Genomic DNA, 22,833 nt, shown 5'->3' with positions numbered 1-22,833 from the left:
TATCATTTAAAATGAATAAGATATGTTTGATGCACTACGATTTGTCAAACAATCTGTAACGTAAATATATAAATAATATTAATCACATACATATGTTACAACCTATGTGTAAAATCAGTCCACGTAAAACGGGATTCACTAAGGCGGTTTACAAAATGCCTAAATAGTTCAATCATTTTACAAATTGACTGCAAAATCTGTAACTTTACTTGAGAGATTCACTGCAAAGTATTAAGAAATTCAAAAGGATTTAAAAACATTCTTTTTCTTTTAATCCTATCATTTTCAGTGTGCTGACATTCAACATAAATATGTTTGGAATTTGTTATCATAATAAGATAATTGGACTGATTTTTCAATTAATTTGTAAAATTACTGAAATATTTACTCGTTTTATAAATTGCCTAAGTAAAAAGATGACTGATTTTACACATTGACTGGAACATGTATACGTGTATGTGTCGAAGACATCACAACTATAAGTATTTGCTCTCATTTCGTGGGTCTTTTATACGAGTCATATACGACCGTGGACTTAACATATCAGTGCTAGAAGCGCGCCACTGAAAATATTTGAAACAGCTCAGTGAAACGAATTCAAGACAAACTGATTTGTTGATCGTGTAGGTAACAGCCGGCTATTCGCTTTCCCTTGTTTGGCAGTGAGTGCTATGATAAGGCACATATGTCAATACTTGGAACCTTCTGAGCCCACCTCATTGTATCTGCTGGTTCCATTTCAATGTACGTAACGTGATATTTGGCAATATGCTTTGATCATGGCTGCTACCTTTTACACGAATATTCTCTTCACAGCACAGCAGTTGTTTACAAGCATGTGTGGTATTGGGGAATACTGATTCAACCTTGTGAGGGACCTACCATTTGATATTCTTGGGATGGGGGTCTGGGATTTTAAAGTAAAAAAATAATTGAAAAAAATACGTTTGATACTTTTGAATCAATAAAACATCTTGTTTTGCACCAGTAGCTGAAAACATATCTAGTCCTCAAACATAATCCCAGAATATCAAATGTTAAAGTCCTAAGTCACAGTGAAGCATTTTTGTTTACTAAAAGCCCCTATACCAAAGCCTCTTATACGCGATTGGTAGATTGATCAATCGTCAGCACTCGTATGTTTCCGTAATCTTTTCGGGAAGTCACACGCTGGGATGACGAGTTCTCTTGTTCCGAAGTGGACACGAGTTTTCATGAATGTGCGGAAATTGACGAATAACGTCTACTGGTAGACTCCGGCACGTTGATACTTCAGTATTGAGTTACACGCTCCAGTTCGACTTCCTCACTGTTTCGAAACAGCGACAATCAGCCATATTTTTATAACTTTCGAGTCTGTCGTTCCACTTTGGGCACCTCACTTCATGTTTACCGGAAGTGGTGAATCTCATGTCGAACTCTCCCGACCAAATCCGAGTGTCAGATAAAGATGTGTCGAAGTTCCCTGGCTGATGACCCTGCCTTCATACCAGACCGAGTCTAATGGCATATCCCTGCACCATCCTGGAGGCATACCCTGCAAGCTGAGGAAGAATAACATGTCAATGTGCGAAAACCGAAGGACCAACACCATATTTGACAAGCAAGCAAGCGTAAAATTCCTGTCTAGCGTGCAAAGGATCACGAGCTTGCATTAGAAAGGTTGAAGTAGTATTTTGTGAATTAGTGAGAAGATTCAAACATAACTATGGGAGACATGTTACATTACTCTCTAGAACATGTAGTCCAGTGGTTAATGCGTTCGCTCGTCACGCAGAAGACCCGGGTTCGATTCCCCACCTGGTGCATTTCTGGTGTCCCCCGCCCTGTATATTGCTAAAAGTGGCGTAAAACCATACTCATGTTGCTAATGGGTGAGTGAGTGAGTGGGTTGACGCCGCTGGGAAATGTATTTCAGTTATATGACAACGTGTTAGCTGACTCGGGTGAGACCACGTGACATAACAAACAAACGGACGAATCCAAAATTCGAAACCGTGACGTCATGACGTTGTGGCGACTGGCTTTCAATACAAAGGTATTAAATCTAATCCCAAAATTTACAATGAGGGAATATCTGTGAAACTTAAGAATCTGACTGTAGAGGTTAACAGATTCCATGTGGTCTCCAAATACCTTCACAAGAAGCACCACGTATGATTTATACGAGTTAAGCCGGTACCACAAGGTTCTAAGACTGTTGAGGACACCACACAATAAAGCAACCGACAGTCGTGCAGCTGTAATTGTATGTCCTTGTTCTCGAGGGTGGCGCTCTAACAAAACTCAAGGCCTGCATGATCAGTAGATGATGGATGATAATCAACAATTTATATCTGAGTTCTACGTTAATTACCTTTCGTCCATGCAGAATGCATCCGTCCATATATATCACCTACCGCCTTTGTAGAACATCTACCCTCCGTGTAGAACACCTACCGTCCTTGTAGAACATCTACCGCCCTTGAAGAACATCTACCGTCCTTGTAGAATGTCTACCGTCCTTGTAGAATACCTACCGTCCTTGTAGAACATCTACCGTCCTTGTAGAATATCTACCGTCCTTGTAGAACACCTACCGTCCTTGTAGAACATGAACCGTCCGTGTAGAACACCTACCGTCCGTGGAGAACACCTACCGTCCTTGTAGAACATCTACCGTCCTTGTAGAACATGAACCGTCCGTGTAGAACACCTACCGTCCTTGTAGAACATGAACCGTCCGTGTAGAACACCTACCGTCCTTGTAGAACACCTACCGTCCTTGTAGAATACCTACCGTCCGTGTAGAACACCTACCGTCCTTGTAGAACATCTACCCTCCGTGTAGAACATCTACCGTCCTTGTAGAACATCTACCGTCCGTGTAGAACACCTACCGTCCTTGTAGAATATCTACCGTCCTTGTAGAACACCTACCGTCCTTGTAGAATACCTACCGTCCTTGTAGAATATCTACCGTCCTTGTAGAATACCTACCGTCCTTGTAGAATATCTACCGTCCGTGTAGAATACCTACCGTCCTTGTAGAACATCTACCGTCCGTGTAGAATATCTACCGTCCATGTAGAACATGAACCGTCCGTGTAGAACACCTACCGTCCGTGTAGAACATCTACCGTCCGTGTAGAACACCTACCGTCCTTGTAGAATATCTACCGTCCTTGTAGAACATGAACTGTCCTTGTAGAATATCTACCGTCCATGTAGAACATCTGCCGTCCGTGTAGAATATCTACCGTCAGAGTAGAACATCTACCGTCTGTGTAGATTATCTACCCGCCTGTAGAACATCCACCATCCTTGTAGAACACCTACCGGCGTGTAGAATATCTACCGTCTGAGTAGAACACCTACTTGCGTGTAGAATATCTACCGTCAGAGTAGAACACCTACTTGCGTGTAGAACATCTACCGCGCATGAGGAACACCTAGCGTCTTTGTAACAACATCTAGGATCTATACAGAATACCTATCGTCCACGTAGAATACCTACCATCCATATCGAACACTTTCACTAACAGAAATAGTTTACTAACTTGGTTAATAATTTTCCCTGTCAGACATTAACATTTTAGTAGACTTTACTAATCAGTTTGTATTTCTTTTCCTAAGTGGCCCATCGTCACTAAATAAAATATGGTTACGTAGTAACCAGACATACTTTCATCATCAGCTTCTTGTATTCGGCATACAGCAACAGCACATTGATGAACACAAAGATTTCTGTACTACGGTGAGATTCGAACCTGCAACCTCTTTACCTCTTTACCGGGCAGGATAGAGACTTCGTTGTTTACTCACCTTCTGGTCGCTGTGACTAATTAAGTGAATAAAATTCAGTTGACGTTTTTCACAGTGTACCGTTATGTGAGCGAGTGAGCGAGTGAGTAAGTCTGGTTTTACGCCGCTTTTCGCAATATTCCAGCAATATCACGACGGGGGACACCAGAAATGGGCTTCACACATTGTACCCATGTCGGGAATCGAACCCGGGTCTTCGGCGTGACGAGCGAACGCTTTAACCACTAGGCTACCCGACCGCGGGTACCGTTATGAAGAACACCTACCTTCAATGTAGACTACCTACCATCGATGTGGAACACGTATCATTGTGTAGAACACCTACTCTTATAGAACAAATATCGTCTTTGTAGAACACCAACGGTCTACATAGAACGCCTACCGTCCTTGTAGAACACCTACTTTCCATACAGAACACATATAGTCTATGTAGAAGACAACGGTCTAAATAGAACACCTATCGTCCATGTAGAACTCCAACTTTCCATATAGACACACAAATCGTCTTTGTAGAACAGGCTATATAGTATCCATAGATAACACCTCTTGCCCAGATAGAACACCTACTATCAATATAGACGACGCAATGGAACACCAACGATTAATACAGAACACCTACCGTCCATTTTTGGCACGTGTCATCCTGTATGAATCCTTGTATGTCGGTGTAGGTCTGATGAGGGCGGGTCCCGTCATGGAGTGCTTCACATAGCTTACAAAAATAATTCCCAACGTGATTAGCGCTGCCCAGGCGATATTCTCGGGTCCAGTCAAAGTAACTGTTATAAGCAGTGTCGTTTTTGTCCAGATACTTGAGGTATTCTGCCAGCTCCTGAATGGTGTTGAAATCACTGATGTCAATGTAGGAGTGTGGTGGTGCCACCTTACGGTAATCCCCGCCGCCAGCCACAATTGGGATCTGTTGATGTTTCACCGGAGTTGCAAATTTTTCAGTGATGTAGTCGCGGCAATACGAGTTTTCTAAAGCCATATAAAATTTATAATGCTTAATGTCATCCATGTTTTTCAATTCATATTCACCACATTTCCCATACGTATCTACTTGAATGTGTTTTTGTAATTCTCTCACCACCATCTGTCGTCTCGCTTGGTCGCCGCAGTTACTGGCCACCCAGAAGACCCCTGCTGTCTTCGTGGCTGCAATGTCTTTGACACTGCTGGTTTTCTGGGCCAGCTTCTCTATGCTGAAATAAGGCAGCTGTATGTCACTGTCTGTCCTGTACGATGACGTCCAGTTGAACACTCCCACGTACGACCGGAAGTCCATGGCGATGTTAGGGGGTGGTTCGAGACTATGTAAAACCCACACTTGGTCGTTTCTACGATATTTTGGCATGGGATATCCTAAGAAATAATTCAGTAAATCCATCGCATGAAACACGACAGCGTGACTGTCAGCTATGGCCGACTTATTGCTGGTCAACACACAGTCAGACACAGGGCAGGGCAAAAATGCCGACTCGAAATTAGTTACCCAGGATGCATCACCAAACCATGGCGTCCAGAGAAGGATCTGTAATGTTTTGTTTAAGTTGGTTCTTTTATTGGGGAATTTCTGCACAAAAGTTCCGTGTTTCCGTGTAGCGTTCTTACGAATTTTTGGTAACCACATCTCCGTTGTCGGCATGAGTAGCCGTGACAGCGACGACAGCAAGACGACGTTGGCGATGAGGATGATAGCAAAGCAGTAGATACACGACTTCAGCTTCGACCGATGTCTTCCAGCAGTCATTTTGAACATGGCTGCAAGAAACAACAGTATGTGTTCATATAATAGATAGTACTACAATGTATTAATGCGATAAACCACACCGATAAATGTAATTAACTATCCCGATCTCAGAAACATACAAATGAGGCCACTTGACAGAAACATTTAGCTAGAAATTCATAGGTAATATTATCAGTCCCCTATCAGTTTCTATTACTTCGACAACCAGTCCTCCTATTAGGGGGTTAAGAGAAGAGTACAACTGTAACGTTTCCCGTCAATCAATGATTGTGAAATATGTCACCAATGGGTATTCATATCATCTCGTGGTGTTCTGTGTTCTTATGATTGAGAAATATTATTGATATGGAGTGCCTGTATGGGAGACAAGTGCACAATGCGTTTATCTCGCAAATGAAACTGTTAAAAGCCGGCACGGTCGGATTCACTTTAGTGCAGGGATGCGTCCCATGTGCGTATCAGGATCCTGTGATTGCGGGTTCGAATCCAAGAATCGCCCTGATTATGATCCTTGGTTTGTCACCTCCACACCTTTTCTTGCGATGTTTTCAAACATGATACACGTCTAGGACCACCACCCCACATACATATGTCTTTAAGAAGACACGCTGGGGATGAAACTATTAACTACAGTTCAAAAGCAGCTTTAAACCCAAAACACTCGTGAATAGAAAAGTTATTTATCTGAGAAACTTTCTAAAATCGAGCAGTATAAAAGGGGTAGAGCCATTTGCCTTCATGTACACCACGTTAGGACCCGAGTTAGATATATCTCCGGCAACATAATTGAACCGGGTGGTCAAGCCTGCTGACTTGACTGATGGCATACTATAATATAAACCACTGATTTGCCTGCTCTGGACACTACTATTAACATGATTCTGACTGATTGTGGTATTAAACTATATGGAATATTACTTTTGGTGTTAAACAAAAAACAAACCTACCCATCTAGCTGGAGAGCATCAGAAAACAGCACAGGTGTCAGTATCCAACCCTACCCACATCCCTTCTCCAAACAATGTTCCCGTAGTTAAAAACGGACATGTTTAATACTACCACGAACAATGCTTGACTGATTGCCTGATTAAATCTATAGGAACACTGACTTACTGATATGAAGGGGCTAATGAGGCATGTTATAATCGTCTTATGCGACTTTGCCGGGCGCCTTATGTAATAATAAGCGATTAATAGACCGGGTCCACCGATTTACCGGCTTTTGTCTGTATTGGTTGGTAATGCCTCACTCCCACAGCAGCATTCCAAATTCACGTGGAGGCAGACGACATTTTAACCATTCTGGATATGCGTATAGAGTGACGAGTACGAAAGGAGATCGCGTCCATTGGAGATGTTGCAAACCTATGCTTCAACAATCTACACCGTCGCCGACGTCCTAAGCACCGACAGAAACATCCATTACGGTCTCATGTACGACGTTGGACTGCAAGCAGACGAGTTCCTGGCCCAGTTGAAAGTCCGCAGTTATTCAGAATCATTCAAGGCAATTTCCCTTAATATATTATTAACACATCAACGGTAGTTCTGTCGATAAATTAAAACGTTTAATACGTCAGCAATGTATAGAACTATTGCAGATAAATCAAATGTTTTTTAATTTTTAATCTTATATTTTATTTGCTGAGCTCCGAGCTGAGGTCCGAGATGTCCATTCCAGTCACTACCGCTCTCAACGAGATTCCAACTCTACCCCCATCTTCCCGAAGCAAAAGAGTTAACTGACTATAAAAGTCCAGTTTAACATGGTTGGTACACAGTTTACAATTAGTGAAACATTATTCGATAAAATGCTTTGATTTTAGCATTTATTTATCATTACTCTGTTGTAGTCAAGTAAAGTACCTTTAATTTGAAATTTGTCTTGTAATTCTTCAAATGTTAAAAATCTGTTGTTGCTACATAGATCTTTTAAACTATGAATACCCTTATTAAACCAATGTTTTTAAAATTTCTAAATTGGTGACGGATAAAATTTCTTCAATACTTTGTTTGTTAACTTTATGTTTTCTGTAGTAATTACCCCAAATATTCAATATATCCCTCCAAAAGGGATTTTTCAAAGTAATAAGCTCATCAATATTTGCACCCAAAAGGAAGATCTGTTTTGACTGAAAGTTCTTTAATGTTGACAAAGTAGGGTTTTGTAAACTTGTCCTTAAAAATGATAATTTCAATGAATCAATAAATTTACGAGTATCTATCATTCTCAGACCACCTTCTTCATATTTCCTTATCAACGTAGATCTTTTTATTTTGTCTGGTTTGTTATTCCATATGAATGTATAAAATGGTTTATTCAATTTTTCAATAAAATCATCGGGTGGGTTTGGAAGTACTGAAAATATATGAACTAATGTTGTAAGAGCCAGAGTCTAAATAACTATGATTTTTACCTATTAATGTTAGATGTCTGTTTTTGCCACGTTTTTTGACATCACACATCCTTCCGCCATGCACGGTTAGCTCTATTGGACACGCGGTTATGTAATATTTGAAAACAACAGTTAATGAAAGTAAATCTTAAGAAATATGAGATATCGATGTTGCACATAGCGATGAGAATGGGCTATTATCAATTGAGTCTTTCAGTTACTTACACTCAACATTGTTTTTGTTATTGTTTGTAAATTCAAGGTGAAATGTGCCATACATAGAGCGTCGTCTACTTTCGCCTACAGTGCAGTTCGCCAACAGTGTTATTAAAACAACTTTATTCAACAGTGATTTATGTAATTTCATACCTGACCCCTTCATTTACACTGTGTACCCACCCAAGCAGCCGGTAAAACTAGTGAGTGAGTGAGTGAGTGAGTATGGTTTTACGCCGCTTTTAGCAATATTCCAGCAATATCACGGCGGGGGACACCAGAAATGGGCTTCACACATTTTACCCATGTCGGGAATCGAACCCGGGTCTTCAGCGTGACGAGCGAACGCTTTAACCACTAGGCTACCCGACCGCCCCCGGTAAAACTAGAGTTGTTATGGAGCGATCCAAAACACAGTAGGGGCGGCGGGTTAGCCTAGTGGTTAAGCGTTCGCTCGTCACGCCGAAGACCCGGGTACGATTCCACAGGGGTACCATGTGTGAAGCCCATTACCGATGTCCCCCGCCGTGATAGTGCTGGAATATTGCTAAAAGCGGCGTAAAACCAAACTGACTCACTCACTCATGACAGAGTAACTATCCATAACAAAGAGAGATCAAATAATTTATAAATATTTTTTTGCTGGCATAAAATAAAATGAAAAAGTCATACTTCTCGCTTAAATATTGTCCCATGTCCCATCAAGTTCCAGTGAATTCCACATTACACATCCAGTTGATACATTGTGGCTATAGACCAGGCTTTGTTGGTAATGGACTGATCCATTACCAACAAAGGGGCGTAATTACATGATTGTTGGCGGACTTCCCTATCGGCAAAAGTAGACCTAGCCACACCAAGCTTCAAAAACATGCTAGAATAAGTCGGATCATTGCTTACAAATACATTGCACATTTGATGGAAACTACACACCAAAATAACAGCTCGAAATAAGGACGATACATGTTAAAATACATTAACATTTCATAAATGTAAACTGTTGTTATCTGGAATTTTTATAATGTCTGTAGTTCTCTCCTTTTTGTGGAATTATAAATGCGTAGTGTGCTCTTCATATGTTGGACACCTATCACCAGCTGTCACTATGTGGCACGTTCTCGAATAACAACCAGAGCAGGGTCTACAAATGGAACGTGCTCTAGTTACTTCAGCTTTACAATATCTGCTCAGGTCTCAGCCAATTCCCACCACTGGGGGATATACAGTAAAGTACGTTTATAACGAACACGCTTATAACGAACTGACGGATATAACGAACTGATTTTTTTATCCCGACTATTTGCTATAGTTGTGCTGTATGTATGCTTATAACGAACTACGGTTATAACAAACTAAAGTTAGAGGTCCCTTTGAGTTCGTAATAACCGTAGTTTACTGTAGTAGTAATGGGTATGAGGTGTGGTGAAATGGGGTTTAACGTCACGTCCAAGATTATTGCACTTATCTCGCGTCGTGCATGCATGTGTATGTGTGTGTGGCTGCTTGTACAAGTCCGGACTGTTGCCGATTTATAGTGCTAGCTCACTGAGATACCATGCCGCAGGTTAACATGAATACCCCACTCAGACACAGTATACTTCTTTTAGCCCCTTAATGCCGAGCACCAGACAGGGTAACAACAAGTACCATCTTTTAACGTCTTTTGGTATGACGCAGTCGGGGATCGAACCCCGGACCTTCCGCTCTCCGGGCTGACGCTCTACCATTAGACCACGGAGGCGGTCTGCATGTATTTGACCTGTAAAATATGTGTTACAAAAAAACGGTTTGGTGGCGTTAATAAAAATACACATCACCGCTAGTATATTCTTATCAATTCAACTGGATAATTGAATTCGATTTCTTGTACATATTACATAACATCACGATACATAATTTTGACAACCGATGATGATCCGGGTTAGAATTGGACTTCAGCAACCCATGCTTGTCGTTAGAGGCGACCAACGGGATCGGGTGGTCAGGCTCGCTGACTTCGTTGATGCATATCATCGTATCCCAGTTGTGTAGGTCGATGCTCATGATGTCAATCACTGGATTGTCAGGTCCAGACTCGATTATTTACAGACCGCCGTCATATAGCTGTAATATTGTTGAGTGCGGCGTTAAACAAAAAAACCCATAATTTGGACGGTTGCAGTCACGCGCAATTCATGTTGAACAGTACTTCAGTTATATCACGGCGTATCGGGCTGATGTGGTATGAAAGCCGGAAGTGATGCAAGCCCTCAACAGGGTGTTCGCGAAAAGACTTAGCGTATCCTGCCATAAACACAGGTCACAAACACATGCAAAGGTTTTAATAACCAAACCACGGAAACATTATGGCACGCTCGCGTTTCTAAATTGTATTAATTATACTATAAAATGCATTTATTATATTTGTTATCCATTTCCTAAATCATCAAATAATAACAAATATTGATATCATGAATATTATCAGTGACATCATGACTTGGAATACTGATAAATTACATTACTTAAATCTCAATTGTTTCTTTAATTCATTGCTATCAATAATCTAATGATATAATAATTGATATCTGGAATTCAATCATGAAATCATTATTTCAACTGAAATTAGTTGTTTAATTCATGATATCAGTAATTGTTGTTACAGTACTAAATAACCACTTTTATTATTATATAATCCGAATTCCGACATATGCATTGGCCTAGAAGCAGCCACGGGTTATTCGACAGAAAGGCAAGTTTACTCCAAGGAACGCATATTTACTCATTGTTTCGATTATTTTCTAGTTATTTCGATTATTTTCTCGTTGTTTCAAGAATACTTCAAAAACTCGAAATTCCGAAACGAATTTCTCGTAGCTTCGATTATTTCGAGGGTTTTTTCATTACTTTGATTATTTCTCGTGATCTCAATTATTTTCTCGAAATAGCGAGCATTTTCTCGTTCCTTCGAATATTTTCTCGTTATTTCAAGTTTATTTAAAAGCTCGAAATGTCTCGTTGCTTCGATTTTCTCCTTATTTTAAATATTTTCTCAATATTGAGATTATTTTCGCATTATTTCAAGGTTATTTCAAAAACTCGGGGACGAATGGGTAGCCTAGTGGTTAAAGCGTTCGCTCGTCACGCCGAAGACCCGGGTTCGATTCCCGACAAGGGTACACTGTGTGAAGTCCATTTCTGGTGTCCCCCGTCGTGATATTTCTGGAATATTACTAAAACCATACTCACTCACTCACTTTGCGTCCCGTTCTGATAGCTGGCCTATTTGCCCATGTGGCCAGAAGAACACCGTTTAAAAGTGTTAAAAGTGATACCATGTTACGCAATCAACCAGGTCACCGAGCCTGGCCACCAGATCCACACCGAGCCTGACCACCCGATCCACACCGAGACCGGCCATCCGATCCACACCAAGCCTGGCCCCCCGATCCACACCGAGCCTGGCCACCCGATCCACACCGAGCCTGGCCACCCGATCCACACCGAGCATGGCCCCCCGATCCACACCGAGCCTGGCCGCCCGATCCACACCGAGCCTGGCCACCCGATCCACACCGAGCCTGGCCACCCGATGAATACCGAGCCTGACCACCCGATCCACACCGAGCCTGGCCACCCGATCCACACCGAGCCTGGCCACTCGATCCACATCGAGCCCGGCCACCCAATCCACGCCCAGCTTTGCCACCCGATCCACACCCAGCCTGGGCACTCAGTCCACACCGAGCCTGGCCACCCGATCCACACCGAGCCTGGCCACCCGATCCACACCGAGCCTGGCCACCCGATCCGCACCGAGCCTGGCCACCCAATCCATTAAATCACCTTTTGACAAGCAAAGATTGTTTGGATCTATTCTAACCCGGAAAGGGGCACTGGTGACCAAGTCGTCTAAGGCGTCGCCATTCGCTGTGCAGAGTTGCGTTCCTGGGGCACGCCAGAAACCTATGATCGTGGGTTCGAATGCCTGTTCGCCCCGATTATGTTTCTAGGTTTGAAAGCACCATACCCGTGCTCGTGGGTTTCACCGAAGTAGTAAACGTCTGAGACCTGCATCACTTCGGGCTTTTCTCCCACATTAAGCTGACACGCCGCGATATAACTGGAATACTGTTGAAAGCGGCGTTAAACCCAACTCACTCACTCAAAATGTAATGAAACGTGCTGTAGGTGTATTTCGTAGTAGGACTTTGACTTTGCACTTCGACAATACTGAGAGCTGCTCGGCCATTTTATTTCAACAAGTAATTAAATTCGGAATACGCGTAGTTTATAGCGGGGCACAACATCTGTGTTCCTTTTTTCACGATCTGATGAATTTGGACCTATTTTGATACTAATCTGTTGTTATGTGCACTTATTGATAGTGATTCATAAACACATGCTCATTATACTCTGCTTTTATCAGATAACTTTCATGATAATGGAAATAGCTGTTGATAATATCACAAGCATGTGTCTGTGAATCACCATCGCATAGCGATGTCACCCAACACCACCTGAACATTGCGCAACACCGTTTAACAACCACGTGGTGTGTGTACACTTCACTCATCCCGGCTATATTGGCAGTGTGCAGACAGCTGTCTTATCGAACTGATTTATTCTAAGAGCTTTCAGACGCTTTGAGGTCCGCACAGCACTGGCACTGATAAGGCCAGACAAGACAGGGTCTGTCACCACCGACCAGTACCGGGCTAGAAAGCTACCAACCAACCTACGCTGGTCGGATGGTCCGGTTCGGTGACTTTGTTCATAGGGTGTCAATATGTTATATGTATAATTTGCCTGGTCCAGATTTGATTATTTATCGCCCGCCCGCATATATCTCAATTATTGTGGCATTAAAAAACAAAAAAATCAATCATCACCGATTGGCCCTTATGGTTCCAGACCCGTGAAGATCCGTGGAAGAATAGGTCTTCAAACAACCCAGCATCACTTCGGGCTTTCCTCCCACGACACGACGTGATATAGCTGGAATATTGTTGAAATCGGCGTTTAACTAAACTCATTCACTTATATATTGTACGTTTAATGTATGCCTTGTACATTACAATGCAAACATGAAGAACCCTTTGTTTGTAGGTTTGTGTTGAACGCCGTACTCCAGCAATATTCCAGCTGTATGACGGCGGTCTCTAAATAATCGAGTCTGGACCTTACAATTCAGTGACTGACATCATGAGCATCGATCTACACAATTGGGATACGATGACATGCATCAACCAAGTCAGCGAGCCTGACGGCCGGATCCCGTTAGTCGCCTCATACGACAAGCATGGGCTGCTGAAGACCCATTATAACCCGGATCTTCATGGGTCGCCCAATCTATAACAATCGATCATGAAACCAACTCACTCACGCTAACCCAAAAGCAGAGTGGCGGAAGGTTAGATAGGAAGGAAGAAATTTATGAGACAATAAATAATTACGAGGCGCGGGGTAGCGAGGGCCACCCTAGGTGAAGTAGGTTTTATGGTTGAAGGTAGGTCAAGGCCAACTAGACACACAATAGGTTCGAGCGATGGTAGATTGCAGGCATTGCTGAGTCTAATGTCAGCAGTCAGTGCTGCTCATAAAATCACGCCTCGTTGTCAACAGTGATACCTCTCAACATGTCAAAGGTGCCTCAGTTCCAGGGGTTCAGTCCTTTTGTGCCTACATCCCATTCTGCTTACATCCCATTCTGCCTACATCCCATTCTGCCTACATCCTATTCTGCTTACATCCTATTGTGCCTACATCCCATTCTGCTTACATCCCATTCTGCCTACATCTCATTCTGCCTACATCCTATTCTGCTTACATCCTATTGTGCCTACATCCCATTCTGCTTACATCCCATTCTGCCTACATCCCATTCTGCCTACATCCTATTCTGCTTACATCCTATTGTGCCTACCTCCCATTCTGCCTACATCCCATTCTGCTTACATCCTATTGTGCCTACATCCCATTCTGCTTACATCCCATTGTGCCTACATCCCATTCTGCCTACATCCTATTCTGCTTACATCCTATTGTGCCTACATCCTATTCTGCTTACATCCCATTCTGCCTACATCTCATTCTGCCTACATCCTATTCTGCTTACATCCTATTGTGCCTACATCCCATTCTGCTTACATCCCATTCTGCCTACATCCCATTCTGCCTACATCCTATTCTGCTTACATCCTATTGTGCCTACATCCCATTCTGCCTACATCCCATTCTGCCTACATCCTATTCTGCTTACATCCTATTGTGCCTACATCCCATTCTGCCTACATCCCATTCTGCTTACATCCTATTGTGCCTACATCCCATTCTGCTTACATCCTATTGTGCCTACATCCCATTCTGCTTACATCCTATTGTGCCTACATCCCATTCTGCCTACATCCCATTCTGCTTACATCCTATTGTGCCTACATCCCATTCTGCTTACATCCTATTGTGCCTACATCCCATTCTGCCTACATCCCATTCTGCTTACATCCCATTGTGCCTACATCCCATTCTGCTTACATCCCATTCTGCTTACATCCCACCGCCGTCATCTAGCTGGAATATTGCTGAGTGCGGCGTTAAACAACAAACCAAGCTTACATCCCAATTTGCCCGTAGAAAATAATGTAGGCAGAATGGGAACTGGTTTCATCCCTATTTATGTAAATGGACTGAACCACTATTGTTTGACTTATTCATGTATAAACAACAACAGCAACAACAACAGCAACAACAACAACAACAACAAAATACCAGTAATAAAGAACCAATTACATCCACGAACTATTTTTAAGATCAATGGAATCTAAGTTCTAATCCATTGTTGTTCAAACAAGCCAGTTCTTAAGCTGAGCAGAGATGTAAATACATATGGCTGTATAAACTCGAGATCAATGCAATTAACATTAGACTGAGTAAAATGTGTCAATGTTTATAACTTCTTCTTTTTTAATCCCATCACATTGAAAAGTATAAAACTAGATGCTGGCAAGTCACTGTATTACATCACGGCAAATATTCAGCGAGCAGAGTATCTTACAGTGAGTGAGTGGGGTTTTACGCCGCTTTTAGCAATATTCCAGCAATATCATGGTGGGAGACACCAGAAATGGGCTTCACACATTGTACCCATGTCGGGAATCGAACCCGGGTCTTCGGCGTGACGAGCGAACGCTTTAACCACCCGGCTACCCGACCGCCCCGAGTATCTTACATCCCCGCCGACAGCCAGCGTGTGGACAATAGCTTTCAATGATTTGTCTTTTTAATTGATTGAATTTGAAAGTATTGCCAAAACTATTGTTATATTTTTCTCCTGTGTCATATCATAAATAAAACATATCCGTGACTTTAATAATGTTTATGGTTTTATTTGTTTTTGTGTTTCCTATTGTGCCTTCACTGTTTTATTGTCTCAGTACGGACCAGTTCATCTCTTGTCACAGGTGAAACAGGTAACAGCCATGTTCACTCATTAATCACTTTCTGAGCCTCAGACCATATCATTTCATGATTATACTGTAGGCACATTGGGAAGACACCATGCCTGACACAGCATCCATATCTGCATCAGATCGTCAGAAACTGTATACTGTACCTTCTTCCGGTTTGTCTCAGCCTTGCTTCAATATTCGATTTAAACAAGTCCAAATACATTCATGCTTACCTTTCTCAACTGTGAACAGACTACCAGCATGTATGTCCAGGCAGGCGCTGCTATCTATACTACTGCCACTGGACTAGTTTGTTCAAACAGTTCGTGTACATAAATTACAACCGAGAGTGTCTCGTAAAATATGTCATCACTGGACACGAGACCTGGTAACACGGGTCGGTTATCACGGATCGGTCGACACACACACACTCACACACGCACACATTTGTTTGATGCAATACGATTACAAAAGGCCTAAAAGTTCAATCATTTTACAAATTGACTGCAAAATATGTAACTTTACTTGAGAGATTCACTGCAAAGTATTAAGAAATTCAATTCAGGATTTTAAAACATTCTTTTTCTTTTAATCCTATCATTTTCAATGTGCTGACATTCAACATAAATATGTTTGGAATTTGTTATCATAATAAGATAATTGGACTGGTTTTTCAATTAATTTGTAAAAATACTGAAATATTTACTCGTTTTATAAATTGCCTGAGGAAAAACATGACTGATTTTACACATTGACTGGAACATGTATACGTGTATGTGTCGAAGACATCACAACTATAAGTATTTGCTCTCATTTCCTGGGTCTTTTACACGAGTCATATACGACCCTGTACTTGCCATGAAGCAATAACCAACATCGAAACTGGATCCTGTCTATGTCTGTATGACGTTTATAGGCGCCGAGTGTTGGGAAGTAAACACGGGAAGAATGTGACAGACAATCACAGTAGCGTTCAGTTTTAGAGGGAGTCTTGTTTAAACATAGCGGGATGTGCGGGACACATATTATTTGAGTTCAATGTCCCTTAAGAAGCTTTGCAGGTACAGTCCTGTGAATTAAATGAGATATCAGGTCAATATTGGCTTTTGGCCGAGTCTTGTGTAAATACGACTGGGACTGCGTTGTCGACAAATAAATGTTCCTATTGAAATATAGACGTTTTTTCCCTTCGGTTTAATACAACGCCCCTTGCGATCGGGGCGCTATACTGATGAATTTCAACAAGAGTTTGGCTAATGTGTGACAGTGATCAAATATTTCCAAGCAAAATCTTTATAAAGCCAGTCTATTGTTCGTTTGTTGCTTAACGCCAGACTCAGTAATATTCCAGCTATGTGACGGCGGTCTTTAAACAATTGAGTCTGGACCAGACAATCCAGTGATTGACATCATGACCATCGATCTGCGCAATTGGGATACGATAACATGCATCAACCAAGTCAGCGAGCCTGACAACCGGATCCCGTTAATCGCCTCTTGCGACCAGCATTGGTTGCTAAAGACCAATTCTAACCCGGATCTTCATTAGTCGCCCAATCTATCAAGTCATTAAAATTTGATTTAAAGTGCAAGTATCATAAAAAATAGTATTAGTGATAGAAAAGTGCGAAAAAGTGCGTATTTTGAGGTCTGTATTTGTAACAACCCAAACGAATCTTAAAAGCGCTAACGAGGAGGCGTGGCTTAATTAGTACGACAGGCTAGGCCCGCATGCTGATAGGGTATTACCACCACATTAGTTCAGGGGAGACCTATTTTGTATAGATAATACCAGCGTGGCTAGTGGGGGCGTGTCAAGTCACCTTGATTTTACGTGAATTATATAATTTTAACATTTTAAGATATTTTCCTTTTCAATTATAGGGGCGTGGGTTCCAACCCGAAAACTAACTATTGTCACAGTCATATTCGGACATATAGGCAAGTTGTGACAGGGATACCGCAAGAAAGAACAAGTGAGTGAGTGAGTATGGTTTTACGCCGCTTTTAGCAATGTTCCAGCAATAACACGGCGGGGAACACCAGAAATGGGCTTCACACATTGTACCCATGTCGGGAATCGAACCGGGCCTTTGGCGTGACGAGCGAACGCTTTAACCACTAGGCTACCCGACCGCCCCGAAGAAGGAACGAAGTAAATGCTATGCTTCATCATGTTATACACGGGTCGGCCAATATTTTATACAGAGAAAACGTCTTACAACAAAATTAATGAGATGAGTACCGTAAAGCGATACATAAACGCAGTTTAAGAAATGGAATGTTTCGCACATCGATATTCGCACTGAATATTGACCTCAGTTTGTGAAATAAATAGTCTTTGTCCAATACCCGAAGAGAAGAATATTTTAATTCTTTAATCCCACTCATGCGAATGAAAGTACAGTGTACAAATGGTCATTGATAATTGTCGAAAGGAGAATGTATAAGGGTTAAAAAGGGGATCCCCATAGGTTCTGAAATTAGGAAGTGCGTGCGACGTGCCAGATATGTTGCCATGGAAACCATTCGCAGAAACCATTCCGAGAAAGAACACCGGAAGTTATGATTCTATCCTCCCTCGGAAAGTGGGGGTTCGATATTTGGAGGACCAACTCTACTCTGTTTGAGGGGTGCAACTCTACAGAGAGATATTTACTCTTCTCTTGCCATAATTCCATCACGGCGGGCACACACCATATGCTTCACGTTTCGTACCCACGAATCAAGAACTGGGAATCAAACCAGGTGCACAGCGTAATAAGCCAACACTTACCTACTAGGCTACCCCACCGCCCGACTGTGAGTTAGAATTGGTCCCTAGCAACCTATGTTGGTCATAAGAGGGGACGTACTGGAACGGGAGGTCAGGCTCGGGGACTTGGTTGATGGCGTCTCTCAGTACCCCGACGACGTGCGGCGTTGCGCAAACTATTAATCACTGGTTTGTCTGGTCCAGACACGATTTTAACAGGCGGCGTTATTATGTTGTGGTTAATAAGAAACACGCAGAGTATGAATAGAGTGAATCATAGAACCTGTAGCAATATTCCAGGAACGCCATGACTGGGGACCCCCATAAGTTAGCTTCATAATTGTACACACGTGGAGAAGCGAGCCCGGCATTAGGCCTGACGAGCGGACGAGTTTACCACCAACCGCCCTGCTACGAATAGAGAATTTCAAGAAAATAGGCCACAGTGTTATAAAAATAGTTGAACTGTAATCGTTGCGAATCGCCCGCTATTGACAATTCATGATGTATTCCGACAGTGCAGTCATGCGGAGTAGTTGCACAGTGACGAACGATCGATTCAACCACAATGCTGTCCCACCAGTATGAACAAAGAATTTAAATGAAATACACAACACTATTGAAAATGAGTTGAGGTACTGATTTAGCGTGCATGACACTTTATGTATACCTAGTAGACGCATATGTTCCATGTACTCAGCGGGTAATGGCCAATAACAAAAACCTAGCAATGTTCGGTTTACTCGGGTACAGCAGGTGGCAATCAGGTACAAGTCAATAAACCCTCACATTTCTTACTGTTTACACACGAGGAGGGGGCATCGTCATGAAAACACAACCACAGCCTATGAACGATTACACGAGTTTATATAGTCAGCAATATTACATAACATAGCTTCGGCTTGTAGTCAGCAATATTCTATAACATAACTGCGGCTTGTAGTAGGCAATATTCTATAAAATAGCTGCGGCTTCTAGTCAGCAATATTCTATAACATAGCTGTGGCTTATAGTCAGCAATATTCTATAACATAACTGCGGCTTGTAGTAGACAATATTCTATAACATAGCTGTGGCTCATATTCAGCAATATTCTATAACATAGCTGTGGCTTATAGTCAGCAATATTGTATAACATAACATAACATAACTGCGGCTCAAAGTCAGCAACATAATATACATGTAATATTATAACATTGCACCAAGGTGGTAAACCTCATGACCTGTGACCTGTGCCCTACACATGTAGGTGACTGCATCACTGTTTATGCAGAGCCACTCAGGCATAACTCTCCCTTGAAATCCTTTGTTAGTTTTAACGTTGTCTGTGAAATATGACAAATATACGCCACTGCGGCTTTTAGCCAGAATATAGTCTGACTGCACGTAAACACGTTACGTGTAAGGTTTGATATCACTTGATTTAAAATAGAATCTGTAGGTGGACAGAATGATTTTATTATCTTTTTTGGCATTTCGGAAATAAATCCTAAAAATGTAACCGGAACAGACATGAACATGCAAACACTATTCCGGAACTCTAAGTTTGTTTGTTTGTTGTTTAACGTCGCACTCAGCAATATTCCAGCTATATGACGCCGGTCTGTAAATAATCGAGTTTGAACCAGTCAATCCAGTGATTGACATCATGAGCATCGATCGACGCAATTTGGATCGAGGACATGCATCAACCAGGTCAGCGAGCCTGACCACCCGATCCCGATAGCCGCCTCTTACGACAAGCAAAGTCGCCTTTTACGGCTAGCATGGGTTGCTGAAGACCTATTCTTCACAGGTCTCTGGAACCCTAAGGGCCAATCGGTGATGATTTATTTGTTTGTTTTTTAATGCCACAATATTTGAGATATATACGGGCGGGCGATAAATAATCAAATCTGGACCAGACAAATTATATGTATAACATATTGACACCCTATGAAATAAAGTCACCGAACCGGACCATCCGACCAGCGTAAGTTGGTTGGTAGCTTTTAGACTAACATATAGTCTCTGAAATGAACATATCGTACAGAAAAAAACAGTTGTTCAGTTATCTTAATAAAATCTAATAAAAAGTGAGCCCAGTGATTATCTTCATTGCAGTAATCTAGACTTGCCAAACATTATAGACTTGCATGGGCTGTAGTTAATATAAATGTATCAGGGTCTGTAAGACAGACTAGGTAGCTTTCTATCCCGGTACTGGTCGGTGGTGACATACCCTGTCTTGTCTGGCCTTACCAGTGCCAGTGCTGTGCGGACCTCAAAGCGTCTGAAAGCTCATAGAATAAATCGGTTCGATAAGACAGCTGTCTGCACACTGCCAATATAGCCGGGATGAGTGAAGTGTATACACACCACGTGGTTGTTAAACGGTGTTGCGCAATGTTCAGGTGGTGTTGGGTGACATCGCTATGCGATGGTGATTCATAGACACATGCTTGTGATATTATCAACAGCTATTTCCATTATCATGAAAGTTATCTGATAAAAGCAGAGTATAATGAGCATGTGTTTATGAATCACTATCAATAAGTGCACATAACAACAAATTAGTATCGAAATATTTCCAAATTCATCAGATCGTGAAAAAAGGAACATAGATGTTGTGCCGAAACGTATACCAAATTTAATTACTTGTTGAAATTAAATGGCCGAGCAGCTCTCAGTATTGTCGAAGTGCAAAGTCCAAGTCAAGATCAAAGTCCTACAGCTAACTACACCTACATCACGTTTCATTACATTTTGAGTGAGTGAGAGAGTTGGATTTAACGCTGCTTTTAACATTATTCCAGTTATATCACGGTGTATCAGCTTATTGTGGGATGAAAGCCTGAAGTGATGCAGGTCTCAGACGTTTACCACTTCGGTGAAACCCACGAGCACGGTTATGGTGCTGACAAACCTAGAAACATAATCGAGGGGAACCCGGATTCGAAACCCTAATCATAGGTTTCTGTCGTACCCAAGAGACACAACTCTGCACAGCGAATCGCGGCGCCATAGAGGACTGGGCCACCCGTGACCCCATTACATTTTGAGTGAGTGAGTGAGTGAGTGAGTGAGTGAGTGAGTGAGTATGGTTTTACGCCGCTTTTAGCAAAATTCAAGCAATATCACGACGGGGGACACCAGAAATGGGCTTCACACATTGTACCTATGTGGGGAATCGAACCCGGGTCTTCGGCGTGACGAGTGAACGCTTTAACCACAAGGCTACCCGACCGCCCCCATTACATTTTGAACACAAATATATGAGTAATTGCCATGCATAGTTATTTCAAGCTCTGCAACAAATCCAGGTGCCATCATAGGTGAGAACAACCAGCCTCCATAGAGTAACACATAGCGTGCACAATGATGACGACGACGCGCGACATTAGACGACAGAAGCCCACACGCATTTCAAGCCTAACAGACCAGGTGAGCTAAAAACAGTAGCGTTAGTTAGTAAGGGTCGAAACCATAACAATAAAACATTGAGTATGTTGTATCAGTGGTTGTATGCCACCCTAACGTCCCTGCCCGTCCCACGCCAATACAACTCTCGTTGATATTTACATCCTACATACCTATATACCTACATACCTACATACCATGCTGGTGCTGTCAACGGAGGACGACTGTTCTGCGTGAAGACAGCCTGCATCAGCCTATCCGAGATTCTGACAAATCCGCCGCTATCCACACGTCCGGCAAGGACAGGTTGTAGTGACTACTGTGTCGTGCCACACTGCCCTCTGCACACTGCACAGTGGGCTGTGGTATTGATCCACCCGGGGTAGAGTGTCCGTCGCCATGGTTGACGAAGGACATTGTGTCAGAGCGATCTTGTCTCCCTGCGTGTCTTCTACTCATAATTGTGTTAGCGTGGTGTGTACGTATATTCAAATGTTGTACAGTAAACTACGGTTATATCGAACTCCAAGGGACCACTAATTTAGTTCGTAATAACCGTACTTCGTTATAAGCATATATATAGCATATATACAACAAAATGCAAGGAGTATATAGTTCGTTATATCGGTCAGTTCGTTATAAGTGTGTTCGTTATAAATGTAGTTTACCGTACCTGGACTATTTAATTAACATTATGTTGTCATGATCCTATTCCTAAAGGCCGCCCAGTCTGTGACGCACCAACAGCGTGACAGTCAGAATTGTTACATTTCAATAGCAACCGAGATCAATACAACACAGCCTCGGTGCGTAGACACGGGACTATTTTTCGATCTCTGAAAAGTGATTTTTTTTTCTGTTTTGCCGCCCTGTTGATTCTCTGCACAGCGAATCGCGGCGCCTTAGACTACTGGGCCACCCGTGCCCCCTCGATGACAGGACGTGACATCTTCCATTTTTCTAGGTCTTACCGTGATTTTCTCAATTCACAAATCAATAGGAATACTAAAGTAAAGTTTTATGTTTGTGTCCTTAGTTGAACAATTTGCACTTTATCTGACCAACTATTTGTATAATTTTGATTGT

The 22,833-nt window shown here is 42.2% G+C and overlaps 1 protein-coding gene across 4 annotated transcripts; it reads right to left on the bottom strand.

Annotated features, from left to right (window-relative positions):
- On the bottom strand, nt 1–22,150 carry LOC139455245 (alpha-(1,3)-fucosyltransferase C-like). 4 transcript variants are annotated; one of them, XM_071236796.1, is made up of 3 exons: nt 21,937–22,150; nt 4,424–5,568; nt 1–1,544 (listed from the first exon to the last, which is right to left on the bottom strand). In XM_071236796.1, exons 1-3 carry the CDS (start codon nt 21,995–21,997, stop codon nt 1,485–1,487), a joined length of 1,266 nt encoding a protein of 421 aa, XP_071092897.1. In that variant the 5' UTR covers nt 21,998–22,150; the 3' UTR covers nt 1–1,484. The 4 variants fall into 4 exon arrangements, with proteins under 4 accessions (XP_071092897.1, XP_071092894.1, XP_071092895.1 ...); XM_071236793.1 differs by having other exon boundaries at nt 1–1,537; XM_071236794.1 differs by having other exon boundaries at nt 1–1,537; nt 21,945–22,150.
- Between the last annotated feature and the right edge of the window lie 683 nt (nt 22,151–22,833).

The sequence above is a fragment of the Haliotis cracherodii genome, unplaced genomic scaffold (assembly GCF_022045235.1).
Source record: "Haliotis cracherodii isolate W230 unplaced genomic scaffold, xgHalCrac1.p SCAF_11, whole genome shotgun sequence".
Taxonomy (NCBI): domain Eukaryota; kingdom Metazoa; phylum Mollusca; class Gastropoda; order Lepetellida; family Haliotidae; genus Haliotis; species Haliotis cracherodii.
This window is presented reverse-complemented; position numbering and strand designations above follow the sequence as displayed.